Source organism: Maniola jurtina, chromosome 23, assembly GCF_905333055.1.
Source record: "Maniola jurtina chromosome 23, ilManJurt1.1, whole genome shotgun sequence".
Taxonomy (NCBI): Eukaryota; Metazoa; Arthropoda; class Insecta; order Lepidoptera; family Nymphalidae; genus Maniola; species Maniola jurtina.
The window spans coordinates 1,493,076-1,509,396 of NC_060051.1; the positions used below are offsets into that span (position 1 = coordinate 1,493,076).

General features: G+C 36.6%; 1 protein-coding gene across 18 annotated transcripts in view; it reads right to left on the bottom strand.

Moving 5' to 3' along the window:
* LOC123877423 (muscle calcium channel subunit alpha-1-like) overlaps positions 1-16,321 on the bottom strand; it is a 56,869-nt gene that overhangs the window by 23,078 nt on the left and 17,470 nt on the right. For 7 of the 18 annotated variants that reach the window (XR_006798589.1, XR_006798588.1, XM_045924192.1 and 4 more), the window contains 24 exons: positions 14,576-14,685; positions 14,168-14,283; positions 13,792-13,894; positions 13,111-13,262; positions 12,334-12,544; positions 11,297-11,417; positions 10,112-10,203; positions 9,518-9,618; positions 8,943-8,975; positions 8,289-8,395; positions 7,740-7,875; positions 7,228-7,363; positions 6,536-6,699; positions 5,975-6,062; positions 5,374-5,481; positions 4,468-4,575; positions 3,738-3,790; positions 2,997-3,134; positions 2,548-2,662; positions 1,855-1,985; positions 1,461-1,605; positions 1,104-1,184; positions 232-330; positions 7-39 (listed from right to left, as the gene is read on the bottom strand). Coding sequence is in view for 16 of the 18 variants with exons in the window: in XM_045924192.1 (XP_045780148.1) it covers positions 7-39; positions 232-330; positions 1,104-1,184; positions 1,461-1,605; positions 1,855-1,985; positions 2,548-2,662; positions 2,997-3,134; positions 3,738-3,790; positions 4,468-4,575; positions 5,374-5,481; positions 5,975-6,062; positions 6,536-6,699; positions 7,228-7,363; positions 7,740-7,875; positions 8,289-8,395; positions 8,943-8,975; positions 9,518-9,618; positions 10,112-10,203; positions 11,297-11,417; positions 12,334-12,544; positions 13,111-13,262; positions 13,792-13,894; positions 14,168-14,283; positions 14,576-14,685 (2,681 nt within the window). In the remaining 2 variants the exon portion in view is untranslated. The remainder of the gene's footprint in view (positions 1-6; positions 40-231; positions 331-1,103; positions 1,185-1,460; positions 1,606-1,854; positions 1,986-2,547; positions 2,663-2,996; positions 3,135-3,737; positions 3,791-4,467; positions 4,576-5,373; positions 5,482-5,974; positions 6,063-6,535; positions 6,700-7,227; positions 7,364-7,739; positions 7,876-8,288; positions 8,396-8,942; positions 8,976-9,517; positions 9,619-10,111; positions 10,204-11,296; positions 11,418-12,333; positions 12,545-13,110; positions 13,263-13,791; positions 13,895-14,167; positions 14,284-14,575; positions 14,686-16,321) is intronic. The other 11 variants (XM_045924204.1, XM_045924196.1, XM_045924198.1 and 8 more) reach the window with 6 other exon arrangements.

The window sequence follows — 16,321 nt, forward strand, 5'->3', positions numbered from 1 at the left end:
ACTAACCTCTTCAGTTTCCCTTACTTGCGGGAGGCCGTTCTGTAAAAAATATCAAATATTTAGTAGGTACTTCATTATGATACCCATCAAGGGTTAAAGCGGTTCATTATATAAATCGTTTTTACTATGGAATCAGGACTAAAATTGCTTCCCACAAACAAACTTACAAACTTTACATCTTTATAAAATTAGCATATAGATTAATGTATTTATCATTTAATTTTTACTTACAATTGGTTTATTTTCGTTGACCTGGGTGACAACAATGTCTATAATACTACCGACTACTAGAATAAAATCCGTTGTATTCCACGCGTCACCAAAGTAGTTCTGAAAGTTAACAAAATAATCATTAAATAATCATTAATCAGTTTAAGGTAAATATTTAGGTTTTTAAGTTTAATTTATTAGTATTTATGTTTCATCTATGTTCATTCAATGTACTGTGTTTGCGCCTAGCTTATAGTCCCGAATAAAAGTATATTTATTTATTTTATTTTTTTATTTATTAAACGTTTTCCAACTAAATATTTTCAAAAATTTGTGTATTGAACAATTTGTAGTTTCCCAACCAACCCACCTCAGAATATTAACCATGCTAATCATGACTAATACTCCCCTTTCCCCTCCGATTAAGCGTGAAGTTTGTGCCAGCCCGGCAAGCATGGGCAGTAGATAAAAATTATATCCCCGATTATTCCTATGACATCCATATTCATCCACTGATTCCTATGACATCAGTGGATATAATCGGGGGATATAATTTTTATCTACTGCCCATGCTAGCCGGGCAGGAGTGGGTACGACAATAGTGCAACGGGTGGGGTTTGAACCGCCGACCTTTAGGAATTCAGTCCTATATTCGGAAGTAGCTATGTATTTGCTTCCTCGTTTCTAATAAACACTGATAGAGTATGGAATGCCTTCCCGGCTTCTAGGTTCGGCTAGCTATAACATTGTTACCTTCAAAAGAAGAATGAATAGGCACCTTCTGGGCAGGCGCGCTTCACCTTAGGCTGCGTCATCTCCTGTTTGGTGTGATTGCAGCCAAGAGCATACCTATTAAATTATAGATAAAAATGTATCTGCTAAATTATTTTTACCTTAAATCGGAATGCTGACAATTTGAACACAAACTCCAACATAAAAACTGTCGTAAGAATCATGTTCAAGTAATCTAAGACCTGAAAAAAAAGATTTTATTATTATTAAGCCTTTATTTATTCCTTATCTTACAAAAGAATTATATCGATATAAAAAAAAGATAAATATCGATAAATCAAACAAGATTTATTGTTTAGGTTTAAGGAAAACTTAGACTTGTGCGAGTGAAAAAAGAGTAAAGTTAGAGGCTTGAAGGACAAGACAATAAGAGGGGTTTAGAAGTTCGGAGCTGGCTGTCTTCGATAGGGAATTTTGCTTGACTGAGGAACTTGGATTCTGAGGATCGTGATTGTTACCTTCTTGTAATCTGCGTTGGCTTCATGGTACTTCATCATAAGAGCGATGGTGTTGAGGACGATGAAGAAGAAGATGACGTACTCGAATCTTTGTGACGTCACGAACCACCACGTCTTGTACTGGATTCGGTGCTTTGGAATGTATCTGAGTGAAGAGACAACAGATTTATGGTACAGTCTAAAGAGATATTTTATACAATTTAATCAATGGGGACCTCTAGACAGAGCAAGTTTATTTGAACAAAAATTTCATGATCCAACCAGGGACTCAATATTGAAGTTCAACAGTTTGGAGGTCAAGAATTGACCTCATGATATGCAACAGAATAAGCACAAGACCAACGAAACAATAGATTCGCAACGAGTCAAGAAATGAAAAATTATAAATACAAACCTACGAACAGGTTTCGCTTTCAAGGCGAACTCAATACAATTCCTCTGGTTCTTGTCGAGCTCACAATCCTTGAATTCCTGTTCACCCTCCTTTTGGAACGTCACTATGACGAAACCCACGAAAATGTTCACCTAAAAGATATAATCCAACATCAGTATCTATGGTTCTGCAAGAGAAACAAGGTCACTGACATATCCCAAACTATCAGCAAGTTGAAGTGGCAGTGGGTGGGCCATGCTTGCCATAAGAGCGATCGCCAGTGGAATGAGAAAGTTTTCGAGGTGAGACCACAAATAAGCGAGCATAATGTGGGGCGCCCTCCAGAAAGATGGAGCGACGTCATGTAAAGAGGAGGTGGGAAGTGACTGGATGAGAAAGGCTGAGGACCGAGTGTGGTGGCGCTCCTTGGGAAAGGCCTGTGTTCAGCAGTGGACGTCCACAGGCTGATTTTTTTATTCCATTACAAGTTAACCCTTGACTGCGATCTGACCTGATGGTAAGTGATGAAGTCTTAGATGGTAGCGGGCTAACTTGGAAGGTAATAACTATTATAATAAAGAATATTTCATTCATTCATTCAACTCCGTTTACCGAGACGCAGTCTGCTCAAGAACTTTACTACTCCAGCGGCCATCGATCCAATGATTAATATTGGTTTTACCTACCGTGTTCATGATATTAGCCAATACTTACCATAAAGAAAGCAATAACAATAATGTAGCTTATATAGAAAAAAGCAACCAAGGGTCTAGAATTTTCCACTGGACCGTGATTCTCCTCGTTGGAGTCCATCGAGGTAGATAGTAAACTGAAAAATAAATTTGAATTTTGAATTTACGTGGAGATTTTCATTTTGCGTATTGCATATATATATTTGCATATCCTTTTTAATGAAGACCTGATGATCCTTTTCCATGCCCTGATGATCCATTAGGTCTTCATTAAAAACTTTAAGTATAAATAATGATAAAAAGAAATGAAATGAAAGCTACCAGGCCCAGACCAACCTTCAAAAGTGCAAACGGTGAATTAATTAAGAGAGCATTTCTTTGAGGACGATGTCAAAGTTCCACTTTTTGTTTACAAACACGATCATGATTATGGCAAAAGAGATGAAAAGAAATGAAAAGATATACACTCACCCAGGCCAACCTTCAAAAGTGGAAACAGTGAATAAAGTGAGCATTCCATTGAGAACGTTGTCAAAGTTCCACTTATTGTTAATCCATTGACGGTCGTGCACTTGTAATCGGCCATTTTCGTAAATTAAATACGCTCCTCTGAAAATAATAATAGGTAGCTAGTCTAGGCGTAGGTAGGTACATACAAGTCTCTGGGTAGTAATATTCCTCATTGCTGAGGGCCGTAATCTCTTTCCAATTAATAATCTTTGGAGTTCTCTTGGGATAATAATTCGGTGGGTACCAGATCCTTCCACTTACAAGTCGACAAAGAGAACTATATTTAGACTCTTAGGTTTTACAATCATTGTCAGATATTAGTGATAACAACTGGGACAGAGGGTTTAACGTGCTCTCAGAGGCACGGTAAAGACAAAAATGCCAAATTCGGACCTCTAAAGTCGATTATACGTGCAATAGAAACTTATGTCTAAAGTAGGCCGAACCTTTATTACAAAGAGTACCAATATCCAATCGCCAGATGGTATTTATGTTCGCATCGAAATTCACTGGACGTTGCAATATTATCTTTGACTTGACTTAGCGATTCAAGACAAACCTTAAAGCTTGAGGAGACAATGTAGGACGGTGTCGGTACCAGGAACCCCAAATTATTCATGACTCGTTGCGGTAGTTCGATCATAATACTTTAAATCTGCCAAAAACATTATTTACAAGCATGCAATTTATAAAATGACTTACCGGCATTGTTCAGCTGTGACTTTAGTTATATCTGTGCATCTACAGAATTTCCCCTGAAAACAGACTCGGATCAAAATTAAAAACTTAAAAAGATTCATTTTGAACGAAATTGTTAAAAAATTAAAATCACCTGACCTCGCCTCTTCAATGGGAAAGCTAAGCAAAAAACGATTAGCATAATACCAAAGGTTAATTATTCTTTCATTATACATAGATAGTTTCATACACATGCGTAATAGCACTTTTATCTAACTATAAAAGTGCAACACGTCATTTTTAACCGATTTCAGCAAAGCTTTTGACAAAGTTAATCATTTATAATAAATTATAATTAAACTTCACCAGCGATGTCCTCGCTCTGGGTCTGGGCCAAAACCTTAATATCTTAATAGTTGGGTGTTAAAAGTAACTTTGACACGGCTTGCGTGGTGATTATACGGTGTTCCCAAAGGTACTCCTTTGGGGCCAATTTTATTTTTGATCATTATCTCCATGATTATCTACTTTAATAAGCCAGTAAATGACAATTATGATAAAGAAGCAAACCTGAAGATGCAAAATCATTCAAATTTATTATCATCGTTACAAAAATATAATGCTTGAAATGATATTGATTTCAATAACATGACACAAAATAAACGCAAATTTGAACAGTGTCTTATGAACAGATATATATGAAACTACCCAAACATCGATAGAAGCAACGAATATAAAAAATGAGATAATATACCTTAAACAATTGTATGCCGACAACAGCAAACATGAATTGTAGCATGTGATTTATTATAAAGATATTGCCAATTGACTTAATAGAAGCAAAAACACACTTCACAACGTACTATAACCATAACAAGTACAAGACATACACAGATAATGCAAAAAAAGTGTTAAAACAAACACACAAACACAGTTACGTTACCGGGTCACAGTGTATCAATAATCCCAAAGTGTGTAGTTGTGTACATGTTGCGTGGGACATTTTTTGTGTAGAAAAAACAAAGGAAAACACAATAGGTTAAAACTTGTTGAAAAATAAAAATAATGCCTACTTACAATGGCGTTAGTTCACCGATTCATGGACAAAATTTAAACAAAATCAAAAACTGCCAGTGTCCTGATCTGACCATTTACAAAATCAAACCACAAAAAAGATAACCCAAAAAAAATTAACCAAATCAGTGTAATATGTACCTCACTCCGAGTACTCGAGTGAAAATGTCCAGGTAGGGTTGGTGCAAAAGAAACACATTAAAGCCCTTAAACTGAGTCCAAAAATCACAAATCAAAAATGGCTCTCTCATGAAAACAGCACACAACACCTTTGGGCTAAGTTTTATTAAGGGAAAAATCAAAACATGCATTCACCAAGAAAGCGAATTTTTGGACCCACAGACAAGCGAAAATCAGGTTAGTATACTAGTTCTCGAAACACGTAAAAAGCCTCACACACAAGAAACGAAATCAGATGACTTATTTTGGAACAAAGAGAAATTTCAATCGAAACTGAACTAGAAGTCAGTGAGTGCAAAATACTTACTTATATCAAAATATTTTTAAAACGAATAAAGTACCCAAAGGTGTCGTTGATAAAGATAATTAAAAAAAAGTTGGATTCACAAATAATTTTGTTCCCTACCTTGAACATTTGCACCCCCATTACAGCGAACATGAATTGCAGAAGATTTGTCACCAGCAAAATGTTGCCTATAGTCTTAATTGCAACGATCACGCACTGAACTACGTGCTAGAAATCGACAAAAATATCCTTTTACTACTTAAACTACACTTTCATTTTACTGTGAAAAATATTAATCTTATCTTACTATAAATATCGGCACAGAGTTCAAAACTTGTAATTTTTTGTATACCTAATCTACGTGATATTAGAGAAGCTTAAGTTTTTTTTTCAGATATAGACAGAAAATATGAAATGTTTTGTATAAAGTTATAACATTGAATTAATTGGACTCTATCAATCCAAATGAAGTTACTTAATTAATCCTTAATTAATCCTTAATACTTGAATGTTTTCTTTAAATTGGTTCAGTGAAAGTTTTTTAAATAACTTTAGAAGTTAAGTAGTTTTAGAAATAATTTATCTAAGGTTGTTGAATTTTGAATGCAAAGAATTTAACTGAATCTCTAGCTAGAAATTCATTCCATACGAAAACAATTGATAATGAATTTGATCTTAAGTTTTTGCTTAAAACTCAAAAAAATATTATTTTAATACAGACCTTCAATCCTTTGGCTCTGTTGATAGCTCTGAGAGGCCTGAGTACTCGAAATACTCTTAAAATTTTGATGGATGATACATTCTTTGATCTGTGTAGAAAATATAATTATCATGCAAATAATACTACTGTACCACAACCATGGTATTATAGTTATGATAGTATAAATTCTGTAAGTCTGTCTGTTACACATCACAGCTCAACCACTGAGCAGACCTCGACGTTTGATACAGACATATCTTGCATCCTAAGATGGATACTTTTTGTTCCAGATTCCTGTATGTTAATATGCACCTGGGTGCCTGGTGCGCTTGATCGCCTCGTCATGCTAGATCCTTTTTCCCACGCATATGCAAACTGTGGAAACAACTCCTATCGGCGGTGTTACCACTAGATTACAACGTGGATTTATTACATGGAGGGCGGACCAACAAATTTCTAAAAGGTCGGTCTCTCTGGTGCTGCAAATTTTCATGGATAGCAGTAATCACTTAATTTCAAGTGACCCGCCCGCTCATTTTCTCGCTATTTTATTATTAAAAAAAAAGCAAGTTGAATACGTACCCACTAACAGAGACCAGGGAAACAATGACGACCAACAAGTCGAGCAGGTTAAATGCAGATCTGCAGAAGGCGTCTTTGTGGAGGACAAAACCGTATGTCACAAGCTTCAACAGCAGTTCCAGAGTGAACACTGCTGTGAAGAAGTAATCGATCTTGCGGAGGACCTGGAAGAAAGAAAAAATGAAATTTTTCAATCATTGACAAAGCCATCTTTTTGCTTAAAAGTGGCTAACTCCAAGAAGTAGTTTTGGAATTCATTTTGGAGTTTTGTAATGATAGTGCTGATTTCAGCCAGGGTCATGATCTGGGTGACTAGGTGACTTTTTATTTTATTCAGATACATGTTAGCCCTTGACTGCAATTTCAGCTGGTGGTAAGTGATGATGCAGTCTAAGATGGAAGCGGGCTAAACTGGAAGGGGTATGGAAATTTTTATTAAACCTATATACTCCTTTGGCTTTGGTTTCTACACGGCATCGTACCAGAACGTTAAATTGCTTGGCAGCGCGGCTTTTGCTTGCCGGTAGGGTGGTAACTAGCTACGGCTGAAGTCTTCCACCAGACCAGACCAGAGATTAAGAAATTATAAAATTCCAAACCCCTGCCGGGACCTCCCACAAATAAGACCACACCGCTTACGTCGTAAAACTAACGTAGGACTGTTAGTTTGATGCAGTTGAGTTGCAGATTACCTCAGTCATGTCTTCACTCTCCTTCCTTCCAACTGGGTCCTCCATGGCCAGCATGATAGATGAAGCCAGGATACACAGCAGGATCATGTTCCTGAACCAGGAATGGTTTTGGGTTTTGTAACAAGTTACACGGAACCTGGAAAATATAAGGGGGTTTAAGGCTTCTTACTCGACGTTTTGGACGGAATACTAATAAAATTAATAGAACAAGATCAACTTAAACAGAACTAAAACCCGACTACTACCCGCGAACTGCCGATAGATATAGCAAAATTAAAGTCAAATCAAGAACAATTCTTAGGACTTGGGACAGACCCCATGGACAGCACAAATCGAATCTCAGCTAGAGACTTGACTCTACTAGAGATCTCATAACTTTTTAACAGTGAAAGCATTTCATAACTTGTGAATCTTGGCAACCATCTTTATCAGAATTTTTTTTGGTGGAATATAGTTTAGAGGATTATAGCAAAGAAAATATCAAAGTTTATTGTCCCTAGTGCATTACTTACCAGTTAGTTTTGGAAAATATGAAAAAGCTGCTTCCGTCTGGTATAGGCTTCTCATCAGATTTGATCTCTATTTCTGACAACCTTCGCGGTCGAGCGGACACCTTGGCTGTTAGGGAATCATCTTTTTTAATATCACCTGGAATAAAATATATAACTTGAATGAAAAAATCTTCAATCAAGCTCCGTTGTCAGAACAAGTGTGTTTTGGCATACCAAACCAGTGGTAGATGCATTTGACGATTCAAAAGTACTTGTAAAAGGGTATTTGAATAAAAAATATTTTTATTGATTGATTGATTGATTTGGAGGATTTGTGTGGTGACTGGTGGTGCGTATCGCTTGTTTGGTGGTTTTTCTTGCATGTTTAGCAGTGGGAGGGAGGTGTTGCATATCAAGTGCTGCATGTTGCACCATACAATTTTGTCTGTTTCAGCGGATTATGACAAATTGAGCTTTTGGTTTCTTGTATATCATGGACTTCCGCAAAGTAACGCCTTCCTCTATACAAGAATCTAAGGTATATTTTAATCATCAATTTAACATCCTTACCATTTTCTTTCTTCTCAATAGTAACCAGTGCGTTATTAGCGTTATCCTCCTCATCCTGCTGTTCCACTTCCTCTTCAGAGCCTGTTTCCTCGTACTCGTTATCAGATCTGTATGTTATTGAAAGGATAAGATTAATAACTTAGCCCTGGACTGCAATCTCACCTGGTGGTAAGTGATGATGCAGTCTATGATGACAGCGAGCTAACCTGATAGGGGTATGGCGGTTTTCATTTCATTCATACGTACCTTAACGCTAAATCGTTTTGCCGGTAGAGTGGTAACTAGCCACGGCCGAAGCCTCCCAACAGACCAGACTAGTTTAGGAATTATACAATTCTGAACCCCTGGCATCGAACCACTCATCGAACCTCCCACTAGTAAGATTACAGTGCTTACCATCTAATGAGGACATCATCATATCCGTTTTCAGGCTGCATACTACGTCTGTGTCAAATATCAAAATCGGTTCAGTGGTTGTGATAAGGTTATAGACAGACAGACAGACATACACACTCAAGTGCCACAAGGTAAATAATATTACAATCATAAAATTTATGACAAACTATGTACTAATTTCAAAAATTCCAAAAAAAAAATTACTTTGGTACCTACATAACACACCAAAAAAACACAAAGTTAACAAAAGTTAATTACCTTGCCACTCTTTTATAAGCCTTATACTTCTGGCTGCATGAAACCGATAATATTAAATTACTTAATTTAACTTTAATAATAAATAATTATATGATAAGTTATGCATCAGTCAATTCCGTTAATCATGAGGGACCGATGACCTGAAGAAGGTGGCGGGGAGCGGGTGGATGAGGAAGGCGAAGCACCGTGTTTGGTGGTGCGCTCTTGGAAAGTGTTAGAAATATAATATTTATGTGGTATGCATACAACGAAACAGATGACATATGTATTTTCTCTGTGGCTTGTCCTCGCCTCTTTCTCTCTCTGCCCAACCTTCTAATGACGCGCACTGTGTGTGAGTATTTTATTTGTAATATTAATTGATTCGTTTAATATTCAAGTTTGTGTAAGGATATTATTGACGATAATATGTGTGGTTTATTATGTGAAATAAACAAACTCATAATGTGATTGTGATATTATTTCTGGCCGTTGTAACCACTGCTCGATCCTTGTGACCTTCCCAAGAGAAAGGCCTATGTCCAGCAGTGGACGCATACAGGCTGATGAATGGATGGATGACAGAATGTTCGTACCCTTCACTAGAATATCCTTCTTCCTCGTTGACATATTCATCATCAGTTTCTCCTATCTCTTCATCCAACTGAGGGTTTCCTGCTTCAGGGTTATCAGCTCCCTGCAAAGAGCTATACGTTAATTATCACAACATTACAAGAACTTATCCTGCAATATAAAGATTTTTTTTCTTCGAGTCCAGCAACAATAAGTAATTTTAGTAAGAATTTATTTATTTATTTTTATAAGGCAACCAAAACAGATTACACTAATGATTCTAACCTAGTTCTTAAATTACTACATTATGATCCTATTGCAATCTAGATGAGATCTGGAGTTTGTTGTGGGCTCTTCTCAGACTTGGGCGCGTTTGGAACCCTCGTAGCTTTAGTTTTAAGTAACGTAATGAATTATAACCACTATATCGTACAAGTTTAACGATTTCGACCATCAAAAGGAGTACAATTATACCTACTTTGAATAAATGATTTTGACTTTGACTTTGACTTTGAAGATCGCACAACATGACCATTGTTTAATTACTAACAAAATTAACAATTATAGGGAAATTCCAAACATAATTTTATTATAAACAATGAACATAGGTAACTTACCTCCTTTTCTTTAACGATTTCTTGTGCGTCCATTTCCTCCGCATCTCCTAAATTGTCCACAGCGATAGCCAAGAACACATTTAGAAGAATATCTGTTATATTTTTAAGGAAAATTTATTTCTACCTATATTATATTGTCTCCACTTCGCTCTGTTTTATTAGACAGGCACCCTAACTGTTTATCACTCCCTTATTATAAATATGAAACTGGGTTTGTTTGTTGGTTTGTCCTCCAATCAAATAGCAATGGAGCAATAGATAGATGTGATTTTTTGTGGATATAGCTAAAGAATTGAGAATGATAATATATGCTATTTTTTATATCGAAAAAATCAACGAATCCCCAAAAGAAAACAATTTATTTATTTTAATTTTTAGACTATTACGCTTGCTGGAAAGTGATGATGCAGCCTAAAGTGGAGCGCACTTGCCTAGAAAATGTTACCTATATATTATTTATTCACTCTTGACTCGAAGGTACGGTCGGCCTCAGAATTCGAGTAGCGATTCCGCGAAACTATTGCTTCCTGTCGCACTTGTGACCTTTTTCTATAAACACGCCTAACGCATGTATATAACCGTGCCGCGCGAATATGATCATTAAGGTGCTAAACGACTTTTGTCTGTACCTATATTAGAAGCACATTCAAACAAGTCACAGGGAGCCGCTGGATTCAGGCGGCGCAAGACCGTGGCGTGTGGAAGTCCCTACATGAGACCTACGTCCCGCAGTGGACGTCTATCGGTTGATAGCATGGCGTTAGGGGAAAACTGAAGCCGGAAGGGCATTGCTATGCTATGTGCATAAAAATATATAATAAACTACCCCCAGGCTTACGTCAGTTAACATCTTTAGCACGTTTCAAAAAAGATCTTTTTTCGTGGTTGATAAATAAATGTTTTTATTCAATAAATGACATGTTGGCACTGTAAAATAATATAGGTATAATAATAATTTTATTGTGACATAATATAAATTTTTAACATCTTTTAAATTTTGACATTGTTATACTTGACTAATTATTGTATTAATTATTATATTTGCATGCCAGAAATGGTTGAATACACTGGACTTATTTGTATGCTATTTGTACCACCTTTTGTCAGTATTCAGCAAATAAAGAATTTGATTGATTGATTGATTGATTGATTGATTGATTGATTGATGTGTTTAGCAAAGGATACAGTTGCCGCAGATGAAGATAACGATGAAGTAGATGGAGGCGAGCATGCCGGGCGAGCCCGCGCCGCCGTACGCGTTGATGCCATGGTACATGACCACGTTCCAGTCCTCGCCCGTCAGGATCTACAGCCATGAATCACACTTCACACTATATTAATATTATAAAGGCGAAAGTTTGTGTGTATGTGTGTTTATGTGTGTGTATGTGTGTATGTTTGTTCTCCTCCACGCAAAAACTACTGGACGGATTGGGCTGAAAATTAGAATGGAGATAGAGTACACCCTGGATTAGCACATAGGCTACTTTTTATCTCGGAAAATCAAAGAGTTCCCACGGGATTTTTAAAAAACCTACAACAACGAAATCGCGGGTATCAGTTAGTAATACATACATTTTTAAATGACTAGCTTTTAACGTAGTATTGACATGACAGTGGACAAAAATGGCGAGTCGTTTCTCAAAATCTGCCAACTATAAGTTAAAAATTCAAATCACTTACAAGTACATGTGTATGTACCACAGTATTTGGATTTCTGTGGTTTGGACCCACCGCTTTACCAGCTAAACCTGCCTGAACCCCGGAATCCATCAATAAAAATAAGGGGCAACAACATTTTGCAGAATCATCTGGTTAGCTTCGTGCGCCGAGTTGGAAATCAATTAAACAAGTTAGAGAGAGCAACGACGACCCCGGTTGGTAGATGATGGGACTTTGGGTTCGGCATTTTGATTTCATCCGTGCTTCGGAGGGGATATAAATAACCTGCTGGTCCTGGTTATTATCACTAGTATCTCGTAAGTCATAATAACTAAAACCAAGATTTTAAACCAAATTTTCTTAGTCGAATCCTATGTGAAATGACCTGGTGCCTTACCACAATGTTGTTATTGACGATAAATGGTTACAATCCTCATCAATGAGATAACGATATAAGGCCGTCAAATTGTACCTGCCTATATTTTGTTTTGCTTTGTATGTGTTTTTCTGTATTAATTTTCATTCAATGAGAAATATTATGATATAAAGAGTGACCAAACCTGGAACATAGTAAGCACGGCCTGCCAGAAGGAGTCAAAGTTGTGCCTCTCTTTCTGCTCCACGGGGTCGTAATCGAATCTCCCTCCAAACACCTGCATGCCCAGCAGCGCGAAAATCACGATGAAGAGAAATAGCAGGAGAAGAAGAGAGAAGATGGACTGGATGGAGTTGAGAAGAGACGTCACCAGGTTAGAGAGTGAGCGCCAGTACCTGAAAAATAAAGTATCGACATAAGAGATGTAAACGGACCTATTTTCTGGGTAACATTCAAACTTACAATTCAAAATTATTGAGAGTAGGTACATTATAAAACTGGTTAGGTAAAGTAAACTGGGCAATTATGTTAAAATGGCATATCACATCACAAAAAAATTGAAATACCATCATCATATTCCAGTTTTTTTTTTAATTTAAGTTTAAAATCAAGGTAAGGTATTGTAAATCGCACAGCTGTAATAAGTTTCTTCATAATAGGTATCTCAATTTTGACTTTTGATTTACAAAGTTTTTCAAAAAATACGTCCTATCGATGACCAAAAAATTCCCCTTAGAGTCGCATAAGTCATGGTTTTTTTTATTATATTTTACTTAAGTTTAAAGGAAAATTGGTGAAATTCATGTAGGTATCAGAAAACAAATCTGCCAATATTTGAAAAATTGGAAGAGACTTCCAATCAAAGATACAAGAGTATTTTTCTTTAATAATAAATAATCAAACATTAATTTGGCAAGAAATTAAAAATCGGATGATAGATAACATTTAAAAAAAATCTTACTTGGTAACCTTGAAGACTCTCAAGAGCCGTACGCACCGAAGCACGGAGATGCCCAGCTGTGGGATGGTGCCGAAACAGGTGAGAGCCAGCTCCACGATCGAGCAGAACATCACGAAGCAGTCAAATCGATTGAATAAGGAGACAAAGTAACCCTGAAAACGAATGCAAGTGAAATCACAGAGAATTTTCGACGGGCGTTTGTTAGAACTACCGAAGCAGTTAGGCAACTCATTCCCAAATTTTCTTCTGATTCTATTACATAGGCCAATTAAGTTTCCAACGTTAAGTTATACGAAGAATTTAAGTGGGAGTTCATTAGAAATTGCTAATAAGAAAATACAATAAAAGACAAATTAATAACAAAAATACAACAAAGAAGACATAAACGAAAGAATGCATTATGGCATTTCTTGATGGTAGAAATAAACCCCCCCCCCCCCCCCACATATTTGAATTGGTCTACTTTGAGATATTTCTGGTTCTCGTATGATGAATCTGTTTTGACTATACCTAATTGATCCTGGCAAGTGGGAGTTTAAGAGAGAAACTTTTAGGAGACTTACACTTGCTTTAATCAAGGTACGACACAGTATTTTATTTTATTTAGAAGATAGCTCTACTTGTTTTTTTTTCTAGTATTTTCTATACATATTAGTGCCTATTAATATTTGAAAATCTTACTTGGAATCCCAGTGCGTACATCTTCACCAACATTTCCATCGTGAAGAGAACCACAAATAGATAGTTGGCGTAGTTCTGGAACACTTCAAGCCATTCGTGTTGTCTGCAAAAAAATATACTTTAATTTACATCTTGTAGTTTTTCGCTATTGAGGTGAAAAGTTGTATGTCTCACACGATAGCAAAATTTTTGTTTCTTGTGCCTTTGAAGTTTGAATCCCTCGCTACACTCAGGACTTAGAATCCTTCGCCCGCTCGGGGTTCAAACTAGGCACTCACAACAAAAATGAACTTTGCTATCTTGTTGAACAAATAACTATTATTATCATATTTAAGTATACTTATTCATGTATTATAGTTGGCCAAAATAGACTTACCCGTGATGTTCCGTCGCCAAAACTAAAGTATTCAGAAAAACGAGAACAATGATGGCCCAATAGAAGGTCTGTGACTTGACCGCTTTCCTGCAAGCCCTGCGCATGCGACGATTTACCTAAAACATAAAAAGCTTTCTTAAAATTAAATAAATGTTGTTATGCTTATTAATTTATCTAACTTTCTGCAAACATCCCGCGCTCACTTAATCCGTACACCAAAGACTGCCTGTAACAGATTGCTTGCTATAGCAATAAGGCTGCCTTTGCACCATCTAGCATAGTTTCTTCTAATTTTTTCTGTATATATGTTTGTGTGTAATAAATAAATAGATGTGTGAGTCCGACTCGCACTTGGCCGGTTTTTTCTCTGGTGATACGGAACCCTAAAAAAAAAGGTTTTTTACTTACTTTGTCAAATCTCCGACAGTACATCTTGCAAGTTGTATTGGGCGGTGGGTCTCCATTGCCATTCATGTTACTTTGAGAGCCATCGTTACTTCTGCGTTCCTTTTTGTTGCCTAAAAACAAAAACGAGCTTTACTTAATAAATTCATTTTTTTTCTCTCTCGTCTGGCTTTACAAAGATTAGCCAATGTCAAGTTTGTAGTTATTTGTAACAAGTTAAGGAAACTATGTACAAGTATGGACCCCGTCTGTGCCGGCGCTCGCCGACACACGCACGGCACCCCCTTAGAGCGCTTTCCAGACAGTTTTAACAAAAAAAAAAAAAAAAAAAAACACTCCAAAAAGGCAGAGCACGCCCGCCAGCTAACACCAACACAGACGAAGTTGAGGTTTATAATTCGCCTTTTCCGGTCTCTTTTTCACCCGACTAAGGTAAAGCCAAAAGGAAGGGTTTTGATTTTAAGCAGTCTATAGACTTAGATATGTAGGTTTATTCTTATGTATGTTTCACCGTAGCGCCTAAACTACAGAGCTGATTTTGATGAATCAGGTGTCAATTGATTTGTTATTACGGTCCAGGTGACATAGGCTACATTTTATATGAACAAGTGTAAATTAAAAATTTATAACACCCCCGACAAGCGAAGGTTACAGAAATAACTAGAAAAGAGCTGGTAACTTTCAAACGGCTGAACCGATTTTCTTGAATTATAGCTAAGAACACTCTCGATCAAGCCACCTTTCAAACAAAAAAAACTAAATTAAAATCGGTTCATTAGTTTAGGAGCTACGATGCCACAGACAGATACACAGATACACACGTCAAACTTATAACACCCCTCTTTTTGGGTCGGGGGGTTAAAAACAATCGACCTGAGGAAGTTACATCCAAGAAAGTGGTGGTCTCAAAATTTTTTTGCTATTGCTGATATAATTAAGTACAAGTGTAAATTAAAAATTTATAACACCCCCGACAAAGTATCTGAGTTTTCCAAAACATCATTTTCAACAAATAAATAATTATGTATCAAGGCAACGTCCATCTTGACAGCTTGACATATTTTGTCAATCGACATAATATTATGAACCTAACGGTTATGTAACCTTCTTTTCTACAAGAAAACTAGAAAAGAGCTGATAACTCTTAAACGGCTGCACCAATTTTTTTGGATTATAGCTAAGAACACTCTCGATCAAGCCACCTTTCAAACAAAAAAAAGTAAATTAAAATCGGTTCATTCGTTTAGGCGCTACGATGCCACAGACAGATACACAGATACACAGATACACAGATACACAGACACACAGATACACAGATACACACGTCAAACTTATAACACCCCTCTTTTTGGGTCGGGGGTTAAAAAGGCTTTTTAGTAGTCGTTATCATAAATCATAATAATCACACTAATATTATAAAGGCGAAAGTTTGTATGTGTGTGTGTGTGTGTGTGTGTGTGTGTGTGTGTGTGTGTGTGTGTGTGTGTGTGTGTGTGTGTATGTGTATGTTTGTTACTCCTTCACGCAAAAACTACTGGACGGATTGGGCTGAAATTTAGAATGGAGATGATTATACTCTGGATTAGCACATAGGCTACTTTTTATCCCGGAAAACTAAAGAGTTCCCACGGGATTTCGAAAAACCTAAATCCACGCGGACGAAGTCGCGGGCGTCAGCTAGTTGCTGATATAAGTAGTGGTTATCATAAATTATAATAACGTCCTATAAATAGATTTATTTTGTTTATC